At 41.9% G+C, this 19,700-nt stretch overlaps 1 protein-coding gene across 2 annotated transcripts in view; it reads right to left on the bottom strand.

The window, feature by feature from the left end:
• LOC122543853 (acylphosphatase-2-like) overlaps positions 1-16,839 on the bottom strand; it is a 43,996-nt gene extending 27,157 nt beyond the window's left edge. Inside the window, exons 1-2 of one of the 2 annotated variants that reach the window (XM_087983850.1) lie at positions 16,687-16,839; positions 4,016-4,107 (exon numbers count right to left, since the gene is read on the bottom strand). In XM_087983850.1, the coding sequence (XP_087839976.1) occupies positions 4,016-4,107; positions 16,687-16,747 (153 nt within the window). In that variant the 5' untranslated portion in view covers positions 16,748-16,839. The remainder of the gene's footprint in view (positions 1-4,015; positions 4,108-16,686) is intronic. The other variant, XM_043682685.2, reaches the window with a different exon arrangement.
• Between the last annotated feature and the right edge of the window lie 2,861 nt (positions 16,840-19,700).

Here is a 19,700-nt window from a genome sequence, read left to right as displayed (position 1 = left end):
GATGATATATGTGGAAAATCAGAAGCTTCATATCCTCGCTCCTGTACCTACAGCATCAGCGATGGGATATATATTGTAATACTAACTTAGTGAGGGTAAAATCATGGGAAATCCACAAATTTATTACAAAAATCATTGACATTTTTGGTGTTTTTTGCTCCTGCTTCAGCAACTGCATTGTCACACATTGATGCATTTTTAAGTGTTTTTCCTGTTGAATCTCAGTCATAACTGAAATCCCATGTAACTGCAGCAAAAATATCTAAATTAGTCTATAATTCTGGACCACAAATTCAAGACTATTATTAATATATCCAATAACATATTATAAAAGCAATAATTCATGAGAAACCTCTGTTCAGAGGGGTGAGAACACGGAACTCACTAGAATCGGGAGTGGCTGAGGTAAACAGTACAGATGCTTTTAAATGGAGCTGGATAAACACAAGGGATTAAAAATAGACATATGCTGATTCAGTGAGATTAACAAAAGTTGAGAGATGACTCATTAGAGCATAAGTAACAGCACCATCAGACAGACAGAATGGGCTATTACATGCTGTAAACTTCTACGTAATTCTAATTTTGGGGACCTCTCTGTTAGCATGCAACTTAAAGTACACCTCTTTAAACCCTAAACACACACTAATTTTCAAGTTTCCAACTTCACAAGTTTCACTTTGAATTTCTTTTAGAAATCATTCCAGGAGAAAACAGTCACATTTTCTGGGGTGAACTGTAACAAAGGGTTTACCTTATGAAGACCTGAGAAGAGGGACTTATCTTATTTAGAAAAGCTGAATAGGTTGCACTTAGATCCATTAGAATTTTGAAGATTGAGAGATAATCTAATTGAAACACACAATATTTGCAAGACCCTGGATAGGGTGGAGGAGACTGAAGCTAATCAGGATATTTGTTTAGAAACAAGAGAACTCCTTTTTAAGACAGGTAAGGAGATTTTTTTTCTCTTAAAAAGGTAATTAGAAAGGGGAAATCTCTTCCCCAAAAGGCAAAAGGGTGAAGAGTGTTTAAATGCATTCAATGCTGAGTTTGATAGATATTTTGACAGACTGGTCAGACAAGGGTTATAGGGTGCAGACAGCAAAGTGGAGCTGGAGGTGAAACCACACCAGATTGGCCATGATTTTATTTGATGGTAAAGATAAAGTTACCATAATCCTTCTGGATTACAGGCTGCTCTCTCATTACAGACAGACTATTGGTGGTGGTTTAAATGGAGGATCACCATTCTTCAGTGAGGGAACAGGTTGAGAAGGAGGTTCCTTCATGTTAATCTCAGTCAGTGTGAGAACTGAACCCATGCTGTTGCTGTTATTCTGCATTATAATTCAGCTGCCCAGCCAAATGAGCTAATTAACAGGCACAATATAGTTACCTCTATGAATTCTCTGTGCTTTCATGTATGCCTTTATTCGGGACATGACACTGAGCTGACACAAGGAGAAATGCTGTGATCTTGGTACAAAGTTTGGCGCAGAGAGGACTAAAGCCAAATTCAATTAAATTTTGTCAGCTCATGAACTAATGCTTTCGGTGTGCACTTATGTGCATCTTTCTCAATATGGTTATAAAAAGGTAGGGTAGCCAGATATACCCAAGTTTCCCAAAAAGACACATTCTTAATTTCTATTGCTGAGTAATAAATAGGCAGGCAACCTGGCCATGTTCTGCAGCGAAAGAAACATAAAAAAAATTAGAGAAACGAAGATTAAGATGCTGAGCAGTAAAGCTTCTTCCATTTTACTGATTTCTACAATCACTAAGAATTCCATGTCAGAAGCAAGGGCATAGGAGAGAATAATTATAAGCATCACTTTTAAAGATTTGAAGATATTTCCTTCAAAAAGTTTGAAATTATCTCATGGCAATACCAAGTTGTAAAAACAACTGGAAATGCATTCAACAGAACCAAATCAGTATCTTTTCTTTGCACAACAGAACATTGCCAATAAAATCAAGTCATAATGAAGGTAGATAATAAATAACTAAAGATGGTGGTTACGGATACAAAAATCTCATTTAATCCAGGAAGCAATCAGCAGCCTGAGAGAAGTCAACACTGTTATGATTATTCATGGATCAACTGGCAACATTATCAATGGCACGTATAAATCATAGCAGATGGCTCAAGGAAGTAAGTATTTTAATAACCAATTTCAATTGCAGGAGAATAATCATCCATCAACAACTTTCAGGTACCTTAGCAAACAATATATATAGGATACTAATTCTTTTTTCTCCAGGAGGGAAGTTTCATTGATTTCATTCAGTCCAAATCTTAAATGGCAAAACAGAGTCAATTTATTCTTTAATTAGCATTTCATAAGATTAACTGCATGCTAAGCCAAGGCGCCTGTCAATCATAATTATCAAGGCAGCTGTGACAAGCCTGATGAGAAATATTTAGCTACTAACAAAGCAAAACTAGTCGCAGATGAAGTGTAAGATTTCTATAAAAGAAACTTGAATATGATTTCCCAAAAAATGCATCTTTAAGTGAAAACAAAGGAATTAGTTTGTTGTGCTATAAAAATTTTTGTTTACTCAACATGGAAAAGACAAAAACATGAAAGTTATATTGAAGGTGAAGCTATTAGTTCATCTTTTGGATGAAAAAATTCATACACGTTTGTTTAGATTTGAGGGAGAGAACGTAATTTTACAATAACAACCTCCCCCAATATCTCTTTGATTAAAACTAGAATTTGTAGCATTGGAAAATTATAAAATCTGAATTAGGAGATCTGAAAAAAAAAATTTCCGCTGTATCCTATTCTTCACAAAGCTCTCACTTTGATGTTGAACGTCATTCCAAATCATTTTCAATCTTTCCTCATTCAGGCCAATCCATTGTTCAATCACCATGATATTGAGAATGCAACTCTACCTTCAACTCCAGTTTTGTCTCCCATTGCTGAATAGACTGTCTCTGGTTGTAAATAATATGTAATTCTAAATAAATAAGAGAATGATTGATGGATAGAAAGGAATGGGGGGGAAGCAGGGTGAAAAGGGATGAGGGATAAATGACATTTTAAACCCCAGATTAGTGAGGTCAGACGGCCAGTTTCTGTGCTGTAAATTCCATGTGATTTAAATCTGTCATCTCTTCACCCAGTTCTCCTTCCCAGAAACCTGCTTGAAGTGTGACACGCTCACGCCCTGGTTCTGACCCCAGAGAATTCTCCAGGATTCAGCTAATGATGCACCTCAACATCTTAGTGTTATTTTTGTGGAAGACAGTTCTAAGTGATGATTACTGACACAAATGCACGTGGCCTTGTAAGTTGTTCTTGCTGCTTACAAAAATACTGACCTAAATTTTGTAAATGTGCCAGCGGCAAGGAACCTCATCTGTCAGAAACTGCAAAATCACAGGGAATGTGCTCATGGTTTTCAGATAAGTGGCAGGCGAGACTCTTTGCCTCCAGTATATACTTGGATAATTTAAATGGTTCTGTATTATCTTCCATACAAAAGGAAAGCAAAAAATTAGTTGTTGCTTATTTCATATGACTGCTTACTGGAATAGACTTATGCCGGACTTATCGAGCTGCATTTTTGAGGAGATCCCCAGCATGGTGGATAGGGAAGAAAGAACTTCCTGCTGTTTTTTCCAGATAATATCAACTCAAGACCTCCCTCATACCACTTTAGTGTCAGCTGAGATTACATCTATACCTTTGAATCTATATCCTCCCAGAGGCAAAATTCCACCAAGAAATGGAAGTTGACAGTGACTGGGTTATTTGAAGGAGAACAGTGATCAGGAATTAATGTAACATCAAAAGGAGAATGTATGCCACAAAATATGCACGATGTGCATATTTGCTTGCACGATGTGTTAAGTTTCAACTATTACCTTCCAAGAGGTGGCGAAGTAGCCTAGTCAAATGAATTTGAAGATTTATTCTGGATGACGCTTACCTATTCATTTACTCATTTCTCTGAAAATGCAGGTATTAATGTCCCCCTTCAAGTAAATACTCACATTAGACAAACTGTACCCTGGAAGATCTAACTTGCTGAGGTAAGAAATAGATTCCTTTGATTTCATCATTCTTACCTTTCGAAAAAAGACACCTAGAAATGGAACAGAATAAAAATAGTTAATAATTTAAGATACTCGACAGGGACCATAGCAGACTTGCTTACATTGAAAAACTGCCAGACCAAAGAATTCAAAGCAGCCAGAGGTGAGGATTTGGATGCAAATCAAGATTCTGCAAGGCCATCAGATGAATTGGCTTCTGTGGCAACATCATTGTAAAGCTTTCACAAACTTTGAAACTGGACCCTCTGCACTAAAGTCCAGCTTATTACTCTGTTTCAGGAAAAGGATCCCAGTGTTGACATCCAACTGATGGAATATTCTTCTCAGGCTATGGAACTGACTAAAGTCCCAGAGCCAATCCCCTGGACATCCCCACCCAGATCCACATGTCCTCCTGCCCCTGCAATCAAGCTTCTACTTAAAATATGTTCGCACAGATAAAACAGACAAACATTTCCTGCCTCTAGGTCCAAGGGCAGATGACATTCGCGTTCTGACAAATCAAGTGACTATCAGGTCCTGATAAAATGCTTAATTTTTGCCATTAATCTCCTTCCTGCAACATTCCACAAAATGCTGTTTTGATACTCAATTTCTAGAATTGGGTGCTTTTCTGTATCACATGAGTTGAGACCCTTTCATGTGGACTAGTGGGTGACTTTCATCCTATTATGCTCAGTTTTTCTCCAGTGTTCGGCATCACTAATTAAAAATGGTCATTATGCCCAGAATATTTGATTACGTGCTCATTTATACACATCAATGGCTCTTGTGTTGTTTGTTATTTTCATCACATCAGCAAATATTTCCACAAATAAATTAATTTAAAAATTGTCCTGTAGCTCCAATCTTAACTGTTTCCCTACTTCTGACGTTTACTAAGAGACACACACTAGACAGAGAACAATGAGCTTTCAAATTTCCTGAACCAAAGTATTAGTCCACAGATGTTGAACAATGCATTAAGGTTTCTTGTCTGCCATTTCAACAAAGGTGTCAATTAATTTATTCAAACCAATTAATACCTGTTCTAAAGGAACTCAATAATTAACACTGTTGTGTCCAAATGTATTAATTAAGTGGGTGGTAGGTGAAGTGATCTCACTGCTCAATCTATATAGTTCATTGGAAGTCCAAAATGATTTTGTGGTCAGTTTTCAGAAGAAAAGCACTGGTTCATGCTTAATAGAAGATAACAGCAAGGTGGAGTGGAAAATCTGACAGTGAGTCATTGAAGGTCTGGGGGCAATAATACCTGGTTGCAAAGAAGATATCAGAAGGAGAAAACATTTTTGTACGGTCAGGAAAGATACATGAAAAAGTGATATAGAGGCTTAATGATGCTTAGCATCTCTACTTCCTTTTAATTAAACAATAATTAGTGACCATTCCTGGCTAGGAAAGTTTATCTTTTCTTTCAGGGCAGTAAGTTCTGCTGCTCAACACTCACATCACCAGCAGATGGAGTTTGTGCTTTCCCCAGTGAGAGACCAATATTACATCAGGATCCTAAATATGGCGTTTAAAGCAATTTCAATATTTTAACAAGGCTTCAATCCATTTCTAGTGGGTCAATTAGTTGCCTATATTGAAGACTGCTCAAAAATCAAGTTTGACTGGCCTCAGACAGGAAGGTGGATGGCTTTTCAAAAAAAAAGCATTCTTTGTTTGCCTGCTACCCAGTTTCCACTGAGAATAATAGCAGTTGGCAAATGGAAATAGCCTCCTGTAAGCCCTGACACACAAACATCACGAAGTTCAACTTCAACTTTCTCGATTTAAATTGCATAGATTCCCTTTCAAACGAATGCAATTCTGAACCTGGAGAATTTATATTATCTTTTTCACAGATTGGCCTTTGCTCTCAACATTTTCTTTATTTTAGGTTACAGTTTCTTCACTACTTTTACTGGAATTGAAGTTTACGGCAGGAACTAATGATTGACACTTATTCTACAACGGTGAATAAAAGAGAATAAAATGCCACTGCAGTGCATTGCAATCTAGGTGAAAAGAAGGTCTTTAGTTATGTCAGAAAGTGATTCTCCAATATAGAATAAGTCAGATTAATCTTAGATGCTAAGAATTCGACTATTCTGTGACTAGAATGGGAACAATCTGCTTAGATAATGGGTTCTTGTCTGAAGATGAGAGTGTATATTATTGGTAACTGTCAGGTACTCTGTGAGTTCTAGGCAAACTCAATGACTGCAGATGCTGGAAACCAGATTCTGTTTTAGTGGTGCCGCAAGAGCACAGCGGTTTCGGCAGCATCTAAGGAGCAGTAAAATCGACATTTCGGGCAAAAGCCCTTCATCAGGAATAAAGGCAGAGAGCCTGAAGCGTGGAGAGGTAAGCTAGAGGGTGGGGGTGGGGAGAAAGTAGCATAGAGTACAATAGGTGAGTGGGGGAGGGGATGAAGGTGATAGGTCGGGGGCGGGGGGGGTGGAGTGGATAGGTGGAAAAGAAGATAGGCAGGTAGGACAAGTCATGGGGACAGTGCTGAGCTGGAAGTTTGGAACTAGGGTGAGGTGGGGGAAGGGGAAATGAAGAAACTGTTGAGGTCCACATTGATGCCCTGGGGTTGAAGTGTTCCGAGGCGGAAGATGAGGCATTCTTCCTCCAGGCGTCTGGTGGTGAGGGAGCAGCGGTGAAGGAGGCCCAGGACCTCCATATCCTCGACCCACTCTGTACTAATTCTCAGGAGAATTCATACTCTCAACAAACAGTATTTCAACTCCATCTCAAACATCAAAAACTGTAAGCACAACAAACTTTTATCTACCCACTTCCATAACCAGCGCTCCTCAAACATTCCAGAAGATTCCCCCGGCCTCTGGAACTGCTCGGACACCATTAGCCATGCGGCTGGTGCAGCTGCCACCCCCACGCTGATTGATGATGTCACTTCCGCCCCCATCATGGCCACTCCCACAACCACTTCCACCCCTCACAATTCCTCATGCATCACACATGACATCACTTCCGCCCCTCACATCATCGCTGATGTCACACGCTCAGTGACTTCCGCCACCCCTATTGCCGTGTCTGCCACCACTTCCGCCCCCACCAACGCCACCCACCTGCATTCTGCTGATACGCCCCCACAGATCCCACTGTCACCATTCCCGGCCCCCAGAACCCTGAGGGGAACACCACCCCTGCTCATGACTCCACCCCCATTCCCCCCACCATCACACCCACTCCAGTTACTGGCTCCGCCCCCACTCCCAGCTCCCCACCCACACCAGATCCCAGCTCCCAGCCCTGCCGAGTTTTCACCATCCCTCCAGACCTTCCCCTCACTGAGGACGAATGATCAGTCCTCAGCAAAGGACTCACCTTCATCCCCCTCCGTCCACGCATCAATGAATTTAATACATGCCGTGATGTCGAACACTTCTTCCGCCTCCTCCGAGCTTACTTTCACAATCAGGACTCCGGCCCACCTTCCGAGGACCCCTTCGTCCACCTCCAACACACTGCATCCACCTGGACATCCCGCGCTGGCCTATTACCTGCCCTCGACCTCTTCATTTCCAACTGCCGCCGGGACATTAACCGCCTCAACCTGTCTACCCTGCTCCCCCACTCCAATCTCTCACCCTCACAACACACAGCTCTCCGATCCCTCTGCTCCAATCCCAACCTCACCATCAAGCCAGTAGATAAAGGGGGCGCAGTGGTAGTCTGGCGCACTGCTGAAGCCAAATGCCAACTCGAGGACACCTCTTCCGACTGCCCCCTCAACCTTGACCCCACCCCCCAATCACCAAACCATCATCTCCCAGACCATACAGAAACTCATCATCTCAGGAGATCTCCCACCCACAGCTTCCAACCTCATAGTCCGGGAACCCCGCACTGCCCAGTTCTACCTCTTTCCCAAGATCCAAAAGCCTGACCACCCTGGCCGACCCATTGTCTCAGCATGCTCCTGCCCCACTGAACTCATCTCTACCTACCTCGACACTGTCCTATCCCCCCTGGTCCTGGAACTCCCCACATACATTCGAGACATGACCCACGCCCTCCACCTCCTCCAAGACTTCCGTTTCCCCAGCCCCCAACGCCTCATCTTCACCATGGATATCCAATCCCTCTACACCTCCATCCGCCATGACCAGGGCCTACAAGCCCTCCGTTTTTTCCTCTCCCAACGTCCCCAACAGTACCCTTCCACCGACACTCTCATTCGTTTGGCCGAACTGGTCCTCATGCTTAACAATTTCTCCTTCGAATCCTCCCACTTCCTCCAGACCAAAGGGGTAGCCATGGGCACACGTATGGGCCCCAGCTATGCCTGTCTCTTTGTTGGCTACGTAGTACAGTCAATCTTTCGTAATTACACCGGCACCACTCCTCACCTCTTCCTCCACTACACTGATGACTGCATTGGCGCCACCTCGTGCTCCCGTGAGGAAGTTGAGCAATTCATCAACTTCACCAACACATTCCACCCTGACCTTAAATTTACCTGGACCATCTCTGACACCTCCCTCTCCTTCCTGGACCTCTCCATCTCCATTAATGACGAACGACTTGACACTGACATTTTTTACAAACCCACCAACTCCCACAGCTACCTGGATTACACCTCTTCCCACCCTACCTCTTGTAAAAATGCCATCCCACATTCCCAATTCCTCCGCCTCCGCCGTATCTGCTCCCAGGAGGACCAGTTCCACCACAGAACACACCAGATGGCCTCCTTCTTTAGAGACCACAATTTCCTTTCCCACGTGGTTAAAGATGCCCTCCAACGCATCTCGTCAATATCCCGCCCTCAGACCCCACCCCTCCAACCGTAACAAGGACAGAACGCCCCTGGTGCTCACCTTCCACCCTACCAACCTTCGCATAAACCAAATCATCTGCCGACATTTCCGCCACCTCCAAAAAAGACCCCATCACCAGGAATATATTTCCCTCCCCACCCCTTTCCGCCTTCCACAAAGACCGTTCCCTCCACAACTACCTGGTCAGGTCCATGCCCCCCTACAACCCACCCTCCCATCCTGGCACCTTCCCCTGCCACCGCAGGAACTGCAAAACCTGCGCCCACACCTCCTCCCTCACCTCCATCCAAGGCTCTAAAGGAGCCTTCCACATCCATCAAAGTTTTACTTGCACATCCACTAATATCATTTATTGTATCCATTGCCCCCGATGCAGTCTCCTCTACATTGGGGAGACTGGACGCCTCCTAGCAGAGCGCTTCAGGGAACATCTCCAGGACACCCGCACCAATCAACCACACCATCCTGTGGCCCAATATTTCAACTCCCCCTCACACTCTGCCGAGGACATGGAGGTCCTGGGCCTCCTTCACCGCCGCTCCCTCACCACTAGACGCCTGGAGGAAGAACGCCTCATCTTCTGCCTCGGAACACTTCAACCCCAGGGCATCAATTTGGACTTCAATAGTTTCCTCATTTCCCCTTCCCCCAACTCACCCTAGTTCCAAACTTCCAGCTCAGCACAGTCCCCATGACTTGTCCTACCTGCCTATCTCCTTTTCCACCTATCCACTCCACCCTCCCCCCGCCCTATCACCTTCATCCCCTCCCCCACTCACCTATTGTACTCTATGCTACTTTCTCCCCACCCCCACCCTCCTCTAGCTTATCTCTCCACGCTTCAGGCTCTCTGCTTTTATTCCTGAAGGGCTTTTACCCGAAACGTCGATTTTACTGTTCCTTGGATGCTGCCTGAACTGCTGTGCTCTTCCAGCACCACTAATCCAGACTCTGTGGGCTCTGTTTGGATCTGCTTTGTGAAGGATGTTTTACTGCACCTTGAATGACAAAGGTGATATATTTGCTTACTACAATTGTAGCACAGTTTAGTACGTGGACTGCAGCAGTTTCAAGAAAGCACCTTTTCAAGAGCAACTCAGGATGGGCAATAAATGCTGGCCAGCTCACAGCACCCACATACTAGGAGAGAATTTTATAAAGTCTTCTACAATCAATGTAACATGAAGCATTGTCAGGCTCAATTACAGTCCTGTAATTACGGTTGCAGAGGTTTAAGCTCAGCAGCAATTATTAAAAGGCCTGCACTGTGCACATTACAGTAACAGTGTGATTCACATGAACAGCTTGTAGCACCACCTACAGGTTGAAATTTAAGGACCCACTGCATTTGCGATCTTTCTCCATCACTGAGTTGTCAGTGAGGGAGCACTTTGGGACCAGCGACCATAATTATATTAGCTTTAAAATAGTGATGGAAGAGAATAAACCAGATCTAAAAATTAATGTTCTAAATTAGGGGAAGGAAAATTTTGATGGTATTAGGCAAAAACTTTCAAAAGTTGATTGGGCAGATGTTTGCAGGTAAAGGGATGGCTGGAAAACGGGAAGCCATCAAAAATGAGATAATGAGTCCAGATACAGTATGCTCCTGTTAGGGTGAAAGGCAAGGCTGGTAAGTGTAGGGAATGTTGGATGACTACAGAAATTAAGGTTCGGTCAAGAAAAAGAAGGAAGCATATATCAGGTATATACAGCAGAGATCGAGTGAAATCTTAAATGAGTATAAATGCAGTATGAGTACACTTAAGAGGGAAATCAGGAGGTTAAAAAGGGGACATGAGATAGCTTTGGCAAATAGGGCTAAGGAGAATCCAAAAGGTATTTTATAAACACATTAAGGACAAAAGGCTAACTAGGGAGAGATTAGGGCCCCTCAAAGATCAGCAAGGCAGCCTATGTGTGGCACTGCAGGAGACAGGGGAGGTACTAAACGAGCATTTTGCATCAATATTTATTGTGGAGAAGGACATGGAAGATATAGAATGTGGGGAAATAGATTGTGACATCTTGAAAAATATCCATACTACAGAGGAGCAGGTGCTGGAGGTCTTAAAATGCATAAAGGTGGATATATCCCTGGGATCTAGTCAGGTGTACCCTAGAGCTCTGTGGGAAGCCAGGGAAGTGATTGCTGGTCCCCTTGTTGAAATATTTGTATCATCAATAGCCAGAGGAGAGGTGCCAGAAGACTGGAGGTTGACTAACGTTTTGAAATAAAAAAAAAACGTTGTGCCACTATTTAAGAAAAGGTGGTAAGGAAAAGCCAGGGAACTACAGACCAGTGAGCCTGACATCGGTGCTCGGTAGGTTGTTGCAGGGAGTCCTGAGGGACAGGATTTACATGTATTTGGAAAGGCAAGGAATGACTAAGGATAGTCAACATGGCTTTGTGCATGGGAAGTTATATCTCACAAAATTAATTGAGTTTTTTGAAGAAGTAATGAAGGGGATTGATGAGGGCAGAGCGGTGGACGTGATCTATATGGACTTAGCAATCGAGAAGATTCCTCATGGTATGCTGGGTAGCAAGGTTAGATCTCATGGATTACAGGGAGAACTAGCCATTTGGATACAGAACTGGTTCGAAGTTAGAAGACAGAGGGTGGTGGTGGAGGGTAGCTTTTCAGACTGGAGGCCTGTGACCAGTGGTGTGCCACAAGGATTGGTGCTGGGTCTACTGCTTTTCATCACTTATATAAATGATTTGGATGTGAACATAGGAGGCACAGTTATTAAGTTTGCAGATGACACCAAAATTAGAGATGTAGTGGACAGCAAAGAAGGTTACCTCAGAATACAGTGGGATCTTGATCAGCTGGACCAATGGACCGGGGAGTAGCAGATGGAGTTTAATTTGGATAAATGCGAGGTGCTACATTTTGAAAAGACAAAATCAGGGCAGGACTTATACACGTAATGGTAAGGTCCTGGGAAGTATTGCTGAACAAAGAGACCTTGGAGTGCAGATTCATAGTTCCTTGAAAGTGGACTCGCCAAGTAGGTAGGATAGTGAAGGCGGCATTTGGTATGATTTCTTTTATTGCTCAGTGCAATGAGTATAGGAGTTGGGAGGTCATATTGCAGCTATCTAGGACATTGGTGAGGCCACCATTGGAATACTGCTTTCAATTCTAGTCGCCCTGCTATAGGAAGGATGTTGTTAAACTTAAAAGGGTTCAGAAAAGATTTTACAAGAATGTTGCCAAGGTTAGAGGATTTGAGCTATAGGGAGGGGTTGAATAGGCCATGGCTATTTTCTCTGGAATATCACAGGCTGAGGGATGACCTTATAGAAGTGTACAAAATCATGAGGGGCAGGGATAGGGTGAATAGACAAGGTCTTTTCCCAGGGTAGGAGTCCAAAACTAGACAGTATAGGTTTACGGTGAGAGGGGAAAATTTAAAAGGGACCTAAGGGGCAACATTTTCACAGAGGGTGGTGCATGTATGGAATGAGCTGCCAGAGGAAGTGGTGGAGCCTGGTACAATTACAATATTTAAAAGGCATCTGGATGGATATATGAATAGGAAGGGTTTAGACGTATATTGGCCAAGTTCTGTCAAATGGGACTAGATTAATTTAGGATATCTGGTCAGTACAGATGAGTTGGAACAAAGGGTCTGCTTCTGTGCTATACATTTCTATGGCTCTGTGACAAATGGACAAGGGGAGAAAATGACAATTGGACAGATTGCAGACTCAGCAACATACACGGAATACCCTCCTGTTTATGGGACACTGCAACTAACTGAAATAAAATTGAATCGACAGATATTCTCCACAGTCAAGTTTGAAACTGTGGTTTGCAAGGACGTTCCATCTATAATTGATCCACAAGTTTACAGCTTTCTCATGATAATATCCAAATTGTTTCCTAAATACTTATAAAGGTTTTACCACCACGATCCTATTGGAAGAGATTTACACTTTTCAATCCTATCATTTTTGATTCAAACAGTCTTTCCTGAACAGATCACTTTCAAAAACATTTAAAATGTAACCAACTTCATTTTCTTCCACGTCAGTATTTATGATTGGTTCTGATGATTTAGTCCATTTCTGCATTATAATGGAGAAATTTGCATTCAAGGGGACATTCCTATCTAGTCTGCTCCCATTTTATAAATTCTCTTTTTGTTGAATTATCATAGAACCATAGTATCCCTACACTGTAGAAAGAAGATACTTAGCCCATGACAAAGGTGTCATCCACATAGCGGACCCAGAGTTGGGGTTGGATGGTTGGCAGAGCTGGCAACATTAACCCGGCCAAGGAAACACTGACTACACTATTAGCAGACCCAAAGAGACATATACAAAACACCACCAACTTCATCAACAAGAAGAATGTCATCAAGCTCGTGGACCTATGCCTTACAACCCACTTCACCTTCAACAACAAAACTTACAGACAAACGAATGGAACACCCATGGGATCTCCGATATCAGGGTTCTTAGCAGAGGCAGTACTGCAGAGACTTGAGCAAACAGCTCTGCCAACTCTGGGTCCGCTATGTGGATGACACTTTTGTCATCACTAACCAAAACAAGTTAGAGGAAACCTTCAAGACCATCAATAATACCCTTACTGGCATAAAATTCACTAAACAGGAGGAAAACAACAACAAACTGCCACTCCTAGATGTCACAGTAGAGCGAACAGCCAATGGGGAACTTCAAACCAGCGTCTACAGAAAAACAACACATACAGACCAAATATTGAACTACAGAAGTAACCATCCCAACACCCATAAACGAAGCTGCATCAGAACATTATTTCAACGAGTCACCACACACTGCAGCACAGAGGAACTATGCAGAGCAGAGGAAAATCACCTATACCATGTATTCAAAAAGAATGGGTATCCAATGAACACAGTCCGCCGATTTCTCAGCAACAAACCCAAACAAGCAGACAAAACACGGCCAGAAACCCGAGCCACTCTCCCCTTTATCAAAGACATCTCGGAAATAACTACCAGATCACTCAGACCCCTTGGCATCATGGTGGCCCACAAACCCACCAACACACTAAAACAGCAGCTAATGAACTTGAAAGACCCTATACAGACAATGAGCAAAACTAATGTCATTTACAAAATACCATGCAAGGACTGTAACAAACACTTGACTGGACAAACAGGCAGAAGACTAGCCACCAGCATACATGAACACCAACTAGCCACAAAAAGACATGACCCTCTCTCACTAGTATCCTCACATATGGATGAGGAAGGACACCACTTTGACTGGGACAATACATTCATCCTAGGACAAGCCAAACAAAGTCACGCACGAGAATTCTTAGAATCATGGCATTCCAACCAGAACTCTATCAACAAACACAAGTTAGACCCCATCTACCACCCTCTGAGAAAAGGAACAGGAAGTGACTTCACCACAGGAAATAACATCACCACAGGAAATGACATCACCAACCCAAAGAAACCCAAGCATATAAATAGAAAGCAGGAATTTTCAGCATTGCTTCACACGAGGTCCACTGAAGATGTTATCTAGTAAGATAAAGAAACGTCTGGAAATGAACCTTTCAGCTCAGCAAGCAAATCTACATCCAAAACCTCAACCTGAGCTACAAGTCTTCTCAAAACTCGCTAACATCTTTGGATTGTGTACAAAATCCTGAGCAGCTGATGGAAACCTATGCAGATGCAGGGAAAACATGCAAACTCCACACTGTCACTCAAAGCTGGAATTGAACCAGAGTTCTTGATAGTTAGGCAGCAGTGATACCACTGAGTCACTTATCAGATGAAAGCACACACCCTCTTCAAAGTGTTATCTATTGGGTAGAAGAAAAGCATTCTGGGAGGAACCCTTTAAGAATTTTATTTGAATGCAGGTTCATTTTTGATTAATTCTTGGAACTGATATGATTGGCAAGGCCAGAATTTATCATCCCATTCCTAAATTGACTGCAAAAATGACGATGGGCTGCTTTCTTGAACCCTGTATGCAGTGAAGGTACAGAATTGTAGAATTTGACCCAGTGGCAATTGAGGAATCATGACATATGTTAAAGTCAATAGGTACACTTTGAGCTGGCGGTGTTCCTACCATCCCTATCCCTATCTGTATCCAAGGTCACAGGCTTGAAAGGTGTTGCCAAAGAAGCCACTGCAAATTGTGCAACATCAATAGCAACTACTCTGTGCAAGTTTGTTGAGCTGGCAGCAAATAGAACTGGTCACTGAAGAAGCGAAGCTAATATAATAAACAGAATATTAATTAAACAAATATGCTTTAGTTATGTAAATTCAAATAATGCACATTAACTCAGCTCCTTCACAATTACAAAAGTGATTATTATTTTCCAGGGCAGCTCCCAGATCACGCCATCCACAGTCACTATTTTAAGTGAAATTATCATTAGAAAATCACAATACCATTTCATATATCTGTTCTCCAGAAGGAATCAACTTTGACTAGAATAGCTTATTAGGATAGTTTGCAAAGGACTACTGTCACCGAAGTGATTATCTTGACATGCACCTAGAATACTTGACCATAGGAAGAGTGGTGTCACAGCTGAGTCTGATCCTACTTTCACCTAATGAGTGAGGCTTAGTTCACAACTTGCAGTGAAATTATTAATTATCTTTGAATGTGTATACAATAAAGTGACTTTTTTTGTTTACAGGTCTAACTCAATTCTAAATTATTTCGAACTGACATTAAAAGGTCAAGTGCAAGCATTATCTTTAACATAGAAGTAAATCCATAAACATCTCGTAAAATCAAAAAATGTGTACCAAACCAAAGCAGATATCGGGAGGCATGACTAAAGCTTCTGAAAGACATAGGTTTTTTAAAGAAAGAGCATTTTGGGAAAGATCCTAGGAGGCAGTCAGGACAGTTATGATAAGAACATTTAGCTGAAGCCCTGTAGGCCTTTCAAAGTCCTCCAGCCAGAAAGGTCTATCCAGGTCACCCTCTGCAAGATTACCTATGGGTACAGGAAATATGGCATCCCGGACATCTTTGATCTACAAAATGAAATAGCACATCTCTCACCACCTTCTTGACTATCTTAGTGAAGTTCCTACATGCTTCAGACACAAACTTCAAATACTCAATTCCTCACCTGACCAGAAACAGGTCTGGTTCCAAAATTGAAAAGCAACAAACCTGTTAGTTGGTATCACAGGTCATACTGGCCAAGTAAATCAACTCCAATGCCACTGTACATAGTAACTACATTAAATTTCTCCTTTCACGCCACACTCCCATATCTCCAATTCAAAGTAATTGACTCTACCTATCCCTAATCTGTGGATACTTTACCACTCCATCTTAAATCTCAATGTTATGCAGGTATTTTGTCCGCAAGGTCATTTGGATATCTGAGGGATCATTTATAATGATTCTTGACAACTTGATTTTTCTAATAGCCATCAATCAATGGTGCAACATTCTGTACAGTAAGCATAATTTTTAAAAATATATTACCGCACAGTATAATTAAATAATCTGAAATTCAATGTAGTTTAACACCTAAATTGTCAAATTTTACTTATCAAAGTTAAAAGTTATCAGTCACTGTCAGTGAAACACATGAGATTCATAAAGCAGTGGTCTTATAAATTAATCAGCATTTCCTTGGCATTTGCCAGTTTGATGGCAGATGGCTACTGCAACTTGAGTCAGTTTTGCTACGCTATTTTCAGCAGACACACCCCCTTGGTAAAGTCAGAGAATTAAAAAGGAGATTAAATAAAATCAAGGAGAATTTGCAGGAAAGGAGTCCTGCCCTGCAATATACCAACCCTGCACTTCCCCGAAGATCTCATAATCCACCGATTTCAATGCTGTTGCGTAGGAACTCATCTCTAAAGCTGGTAAAATGGAAAGTGCTGCAATCTGACAGCTGAGCCGGCGCTTCTGGCTGTGGTAAGTACAGGAGCCCGATAGGAACAAAATCCTTCTGTCAGCAAAAGAGAGAGAGGAGGGATTGAAATGAACATGCAAGAAAACAACAAAGATTGACTCAATTTCTATTAATTTAATATATTGTGAGAGTTTGTGCTTGCATTGTGGCAGATGTATTTCTGTCCAGAAACTAGTATTGTTTATTATTCACTAGAGTTTTAATTTATTCTGTATTGAATGCTTTACAGACTCATATATCGTTGTTTTGTTTAATCATTTAAAAGTGTTAACAATTGGGATGAAATATTGATCCATTCATGATGTTTCACAGAATCATATACTACTGAAGAGGCCCTTCAGCCCATTGAGTCTAGATAGACCAAAAAAACTCTAAGCATATACATGTCCCACCTTCTAGCTCACAGCCTTGAATATTATGTCACCTTAATCAGAAAATAAATATACAAATAAACTAAGTGCCATTATTTTTAAATTGTAGCATTTTTAATCTTTACACACCAATGTTCTACCAAAGGTAGTGTTTTCTCAAATCTGCCATGCTGGCTGTCAATTCTGGTGATATGGTGGCTCAATGGTTAACACTGTTGCCTCGCAGCCCAAGGGATTGGGTTCAATTCCAGCCTCGGGTGAGTGAGAGGAGTTTGCACATTCTCCCCATCTCTGCGTGGGTTTACTCTGGGTGCTCTGGTTTCCTCCCACAATCCAAAGATGTGCAGGTTAGGTGAACTGGCCATGCTACATTGCCCATAGTGTTCAGGGATGTGTAGGTTTGGTGCATTAGTCAGAGGTAAATATAGGATTGTGGGGGGAATGGGCTAGTGTGGACTTGCTGGACCAAGGGCCCGTTTCCACACTGTCAGGTCTCTATGATCCTGATATTCCCTGTTTAAAAGTAGGTGGTTCTCAATCACTTTCTCTTTTTGGCACCTATCTTCTATCTCTCACAACCATTTTGCATTTTATTTGCTAATAAAACTATTCAAGGATTGAGTTATTTCTCACGAGTTGTGAATAGTTGAAAGGTTACACTATTAATTTCCACTTGCAAAGGTCCTCGATGCAGAACAAAAATAAAGCATAAAATCGAAATAGCATTCAAGTCAAGTAATGTTAATGATTCCAGGCAGATAATCCAAACTAGGAAGATGGTTGTGGTTGTTAGTCATCTCAGCTCCAGGACATCTCTGCAGGAATTCCTCAGGATAATGTCCTAGGCCCAATGATCTTCAGCTGTTTCATCAATGACCTCCTCTCCATCAAAAAGTCAGAAGTGGGGATGGTGCCAAAGGCTGCACATTGTTTTGCACCATTCACAATTCCTCAGATGCTGAAGCAGTCCATGACCAAATGCAGCATGACTTGGATGATATCCAGGCTTGGGCTGAAAAGTGGCAAGAGATACTGATGCCACACAAATGTCAGATAATGACCATCTCCAGTAAGAGACAATCTAACCACCACCCCTTGATATTCAAAGGCAATATTGTCACTGAATCCCCTACTATCAACATCTGATCTAAACTAGACTCAAAAACACAGTGGCTAAAAGAGCTGTTTCAGAGGCTTGGAATACTACAGCGAATAACTCACCTCCTGACTTCAAAGTCTGTCCACCATTTGCAAGGCACAATTCAAGACTGTGAGGGAATTTTTCCCATTTGCCTGGCTGAGGGAACTCCTACAAGTCAAGAAGCTAGACACAATCCAGAACAGAGCAACCTGCTTTGATTTGATTTATTATTGTCACATTTACCGAGATACAGTGAAAAGTACTGTTTTGTGTGCTATCCAGGTAAATCATACCTTACATAAATACATCAGGGTAAAAGAACAGAATACAGAAAATAGAGTATAGAGAAGGTGCAGAGAAAGATCAACTCTAATATGAGAGGTCCATTCAAAAGTCTGATAACAGCAGGGAATAAGCTGTTCTTGAATCTGTTGGCACATATTTTCAAACTTTTATAACTTGTGCCTGATGGAAAAGTGTATAACGGAGTTGGGAAGGGTCTTTGATTATGTTGGTTGCTTTCCTGAGTCAGTGGGAAATATAGATGGAGTCAATATTTCGAAGGCTGGTTTGCATGTTGGACTGGGCTGCATTCACAACTCCAATTTCTTGCTTGTTTGGCACCACATCCATAAACATTGTCTTATCCCATGATTGATGCTCAGTAGCAGCAGTGTACAAGATGCACTGCTGAAATTCACCAAAGATTTTTACGCAGCAAACCCATGATTACTACCATCTTGAAGGACAAGGGCACATATGGGAACACCACTATCTGTGATATCCTTTGGTTCCTGCACTGTCACTGGGTAAATATTCTGTAATTCTCTTCTTCACTGTATTGTAGGTCTACCGAACGTGCACATACTACAGCAATTCAAAAAGACAGCTCGCCACCACCTTCTCAAGGGCAACGAGGGATGGGGAAATAATGTGGACTAGCCAGAAAGAACCATGTCCCATGTGTGACTTAATTTTTAAAAAATCAAAGCTTGTGGCTTTATTAATTGTTGTAAATGACTGCATGAACCCTTAAAGAATACCACTCGGTCACATTTTTCACACAGACAGCATTCTGCAGTAAATATTCAGCACAGAAATTAATTAATTACTTAATAAAGTTCATAGAGGAATACTTCTCAAAGTTATCATTCATGCATAGACTATATTTTTAAAATTTACATATTTCGCTGCAATTGTTCAGATCAATTACTGGGTGCAATTTTCCAGAGTTTCTTTCTGGGTGTGGTGGTAGGTGCCAAAATATTCAAACACCCCCTGCTCCACCACAAAAGGAAACTCTAAGTAGTCTCCTGGTGGGTTTTTTAGTGAATCATTTCATGGGACAATAATGTTCTGTTTTGCCCAAAGCTACAGACA

Source organism: Chiloscyllium plagiosum, unplaced genomic scaffold (assembly GCF_037043375.1).
Source record: "Chiloscyllium plagiosum isolate Xiang-an unplaced genomic scaffold, Cpla_swu_hap1 HiC_scaffold_46, whole genome shotgun sequence".
NCBI lineage: Eukaryota > Metazoa > Chordata > Chondrichthyes > Orectolobiformes > Hemiscylliidae > Chiloscyllium > Chiloscyllium plagiosum.
Note: the sequence above shows the minus strand (reverse complement) of the source record. Positions and strands in the feature narration are given on the sequence as shown.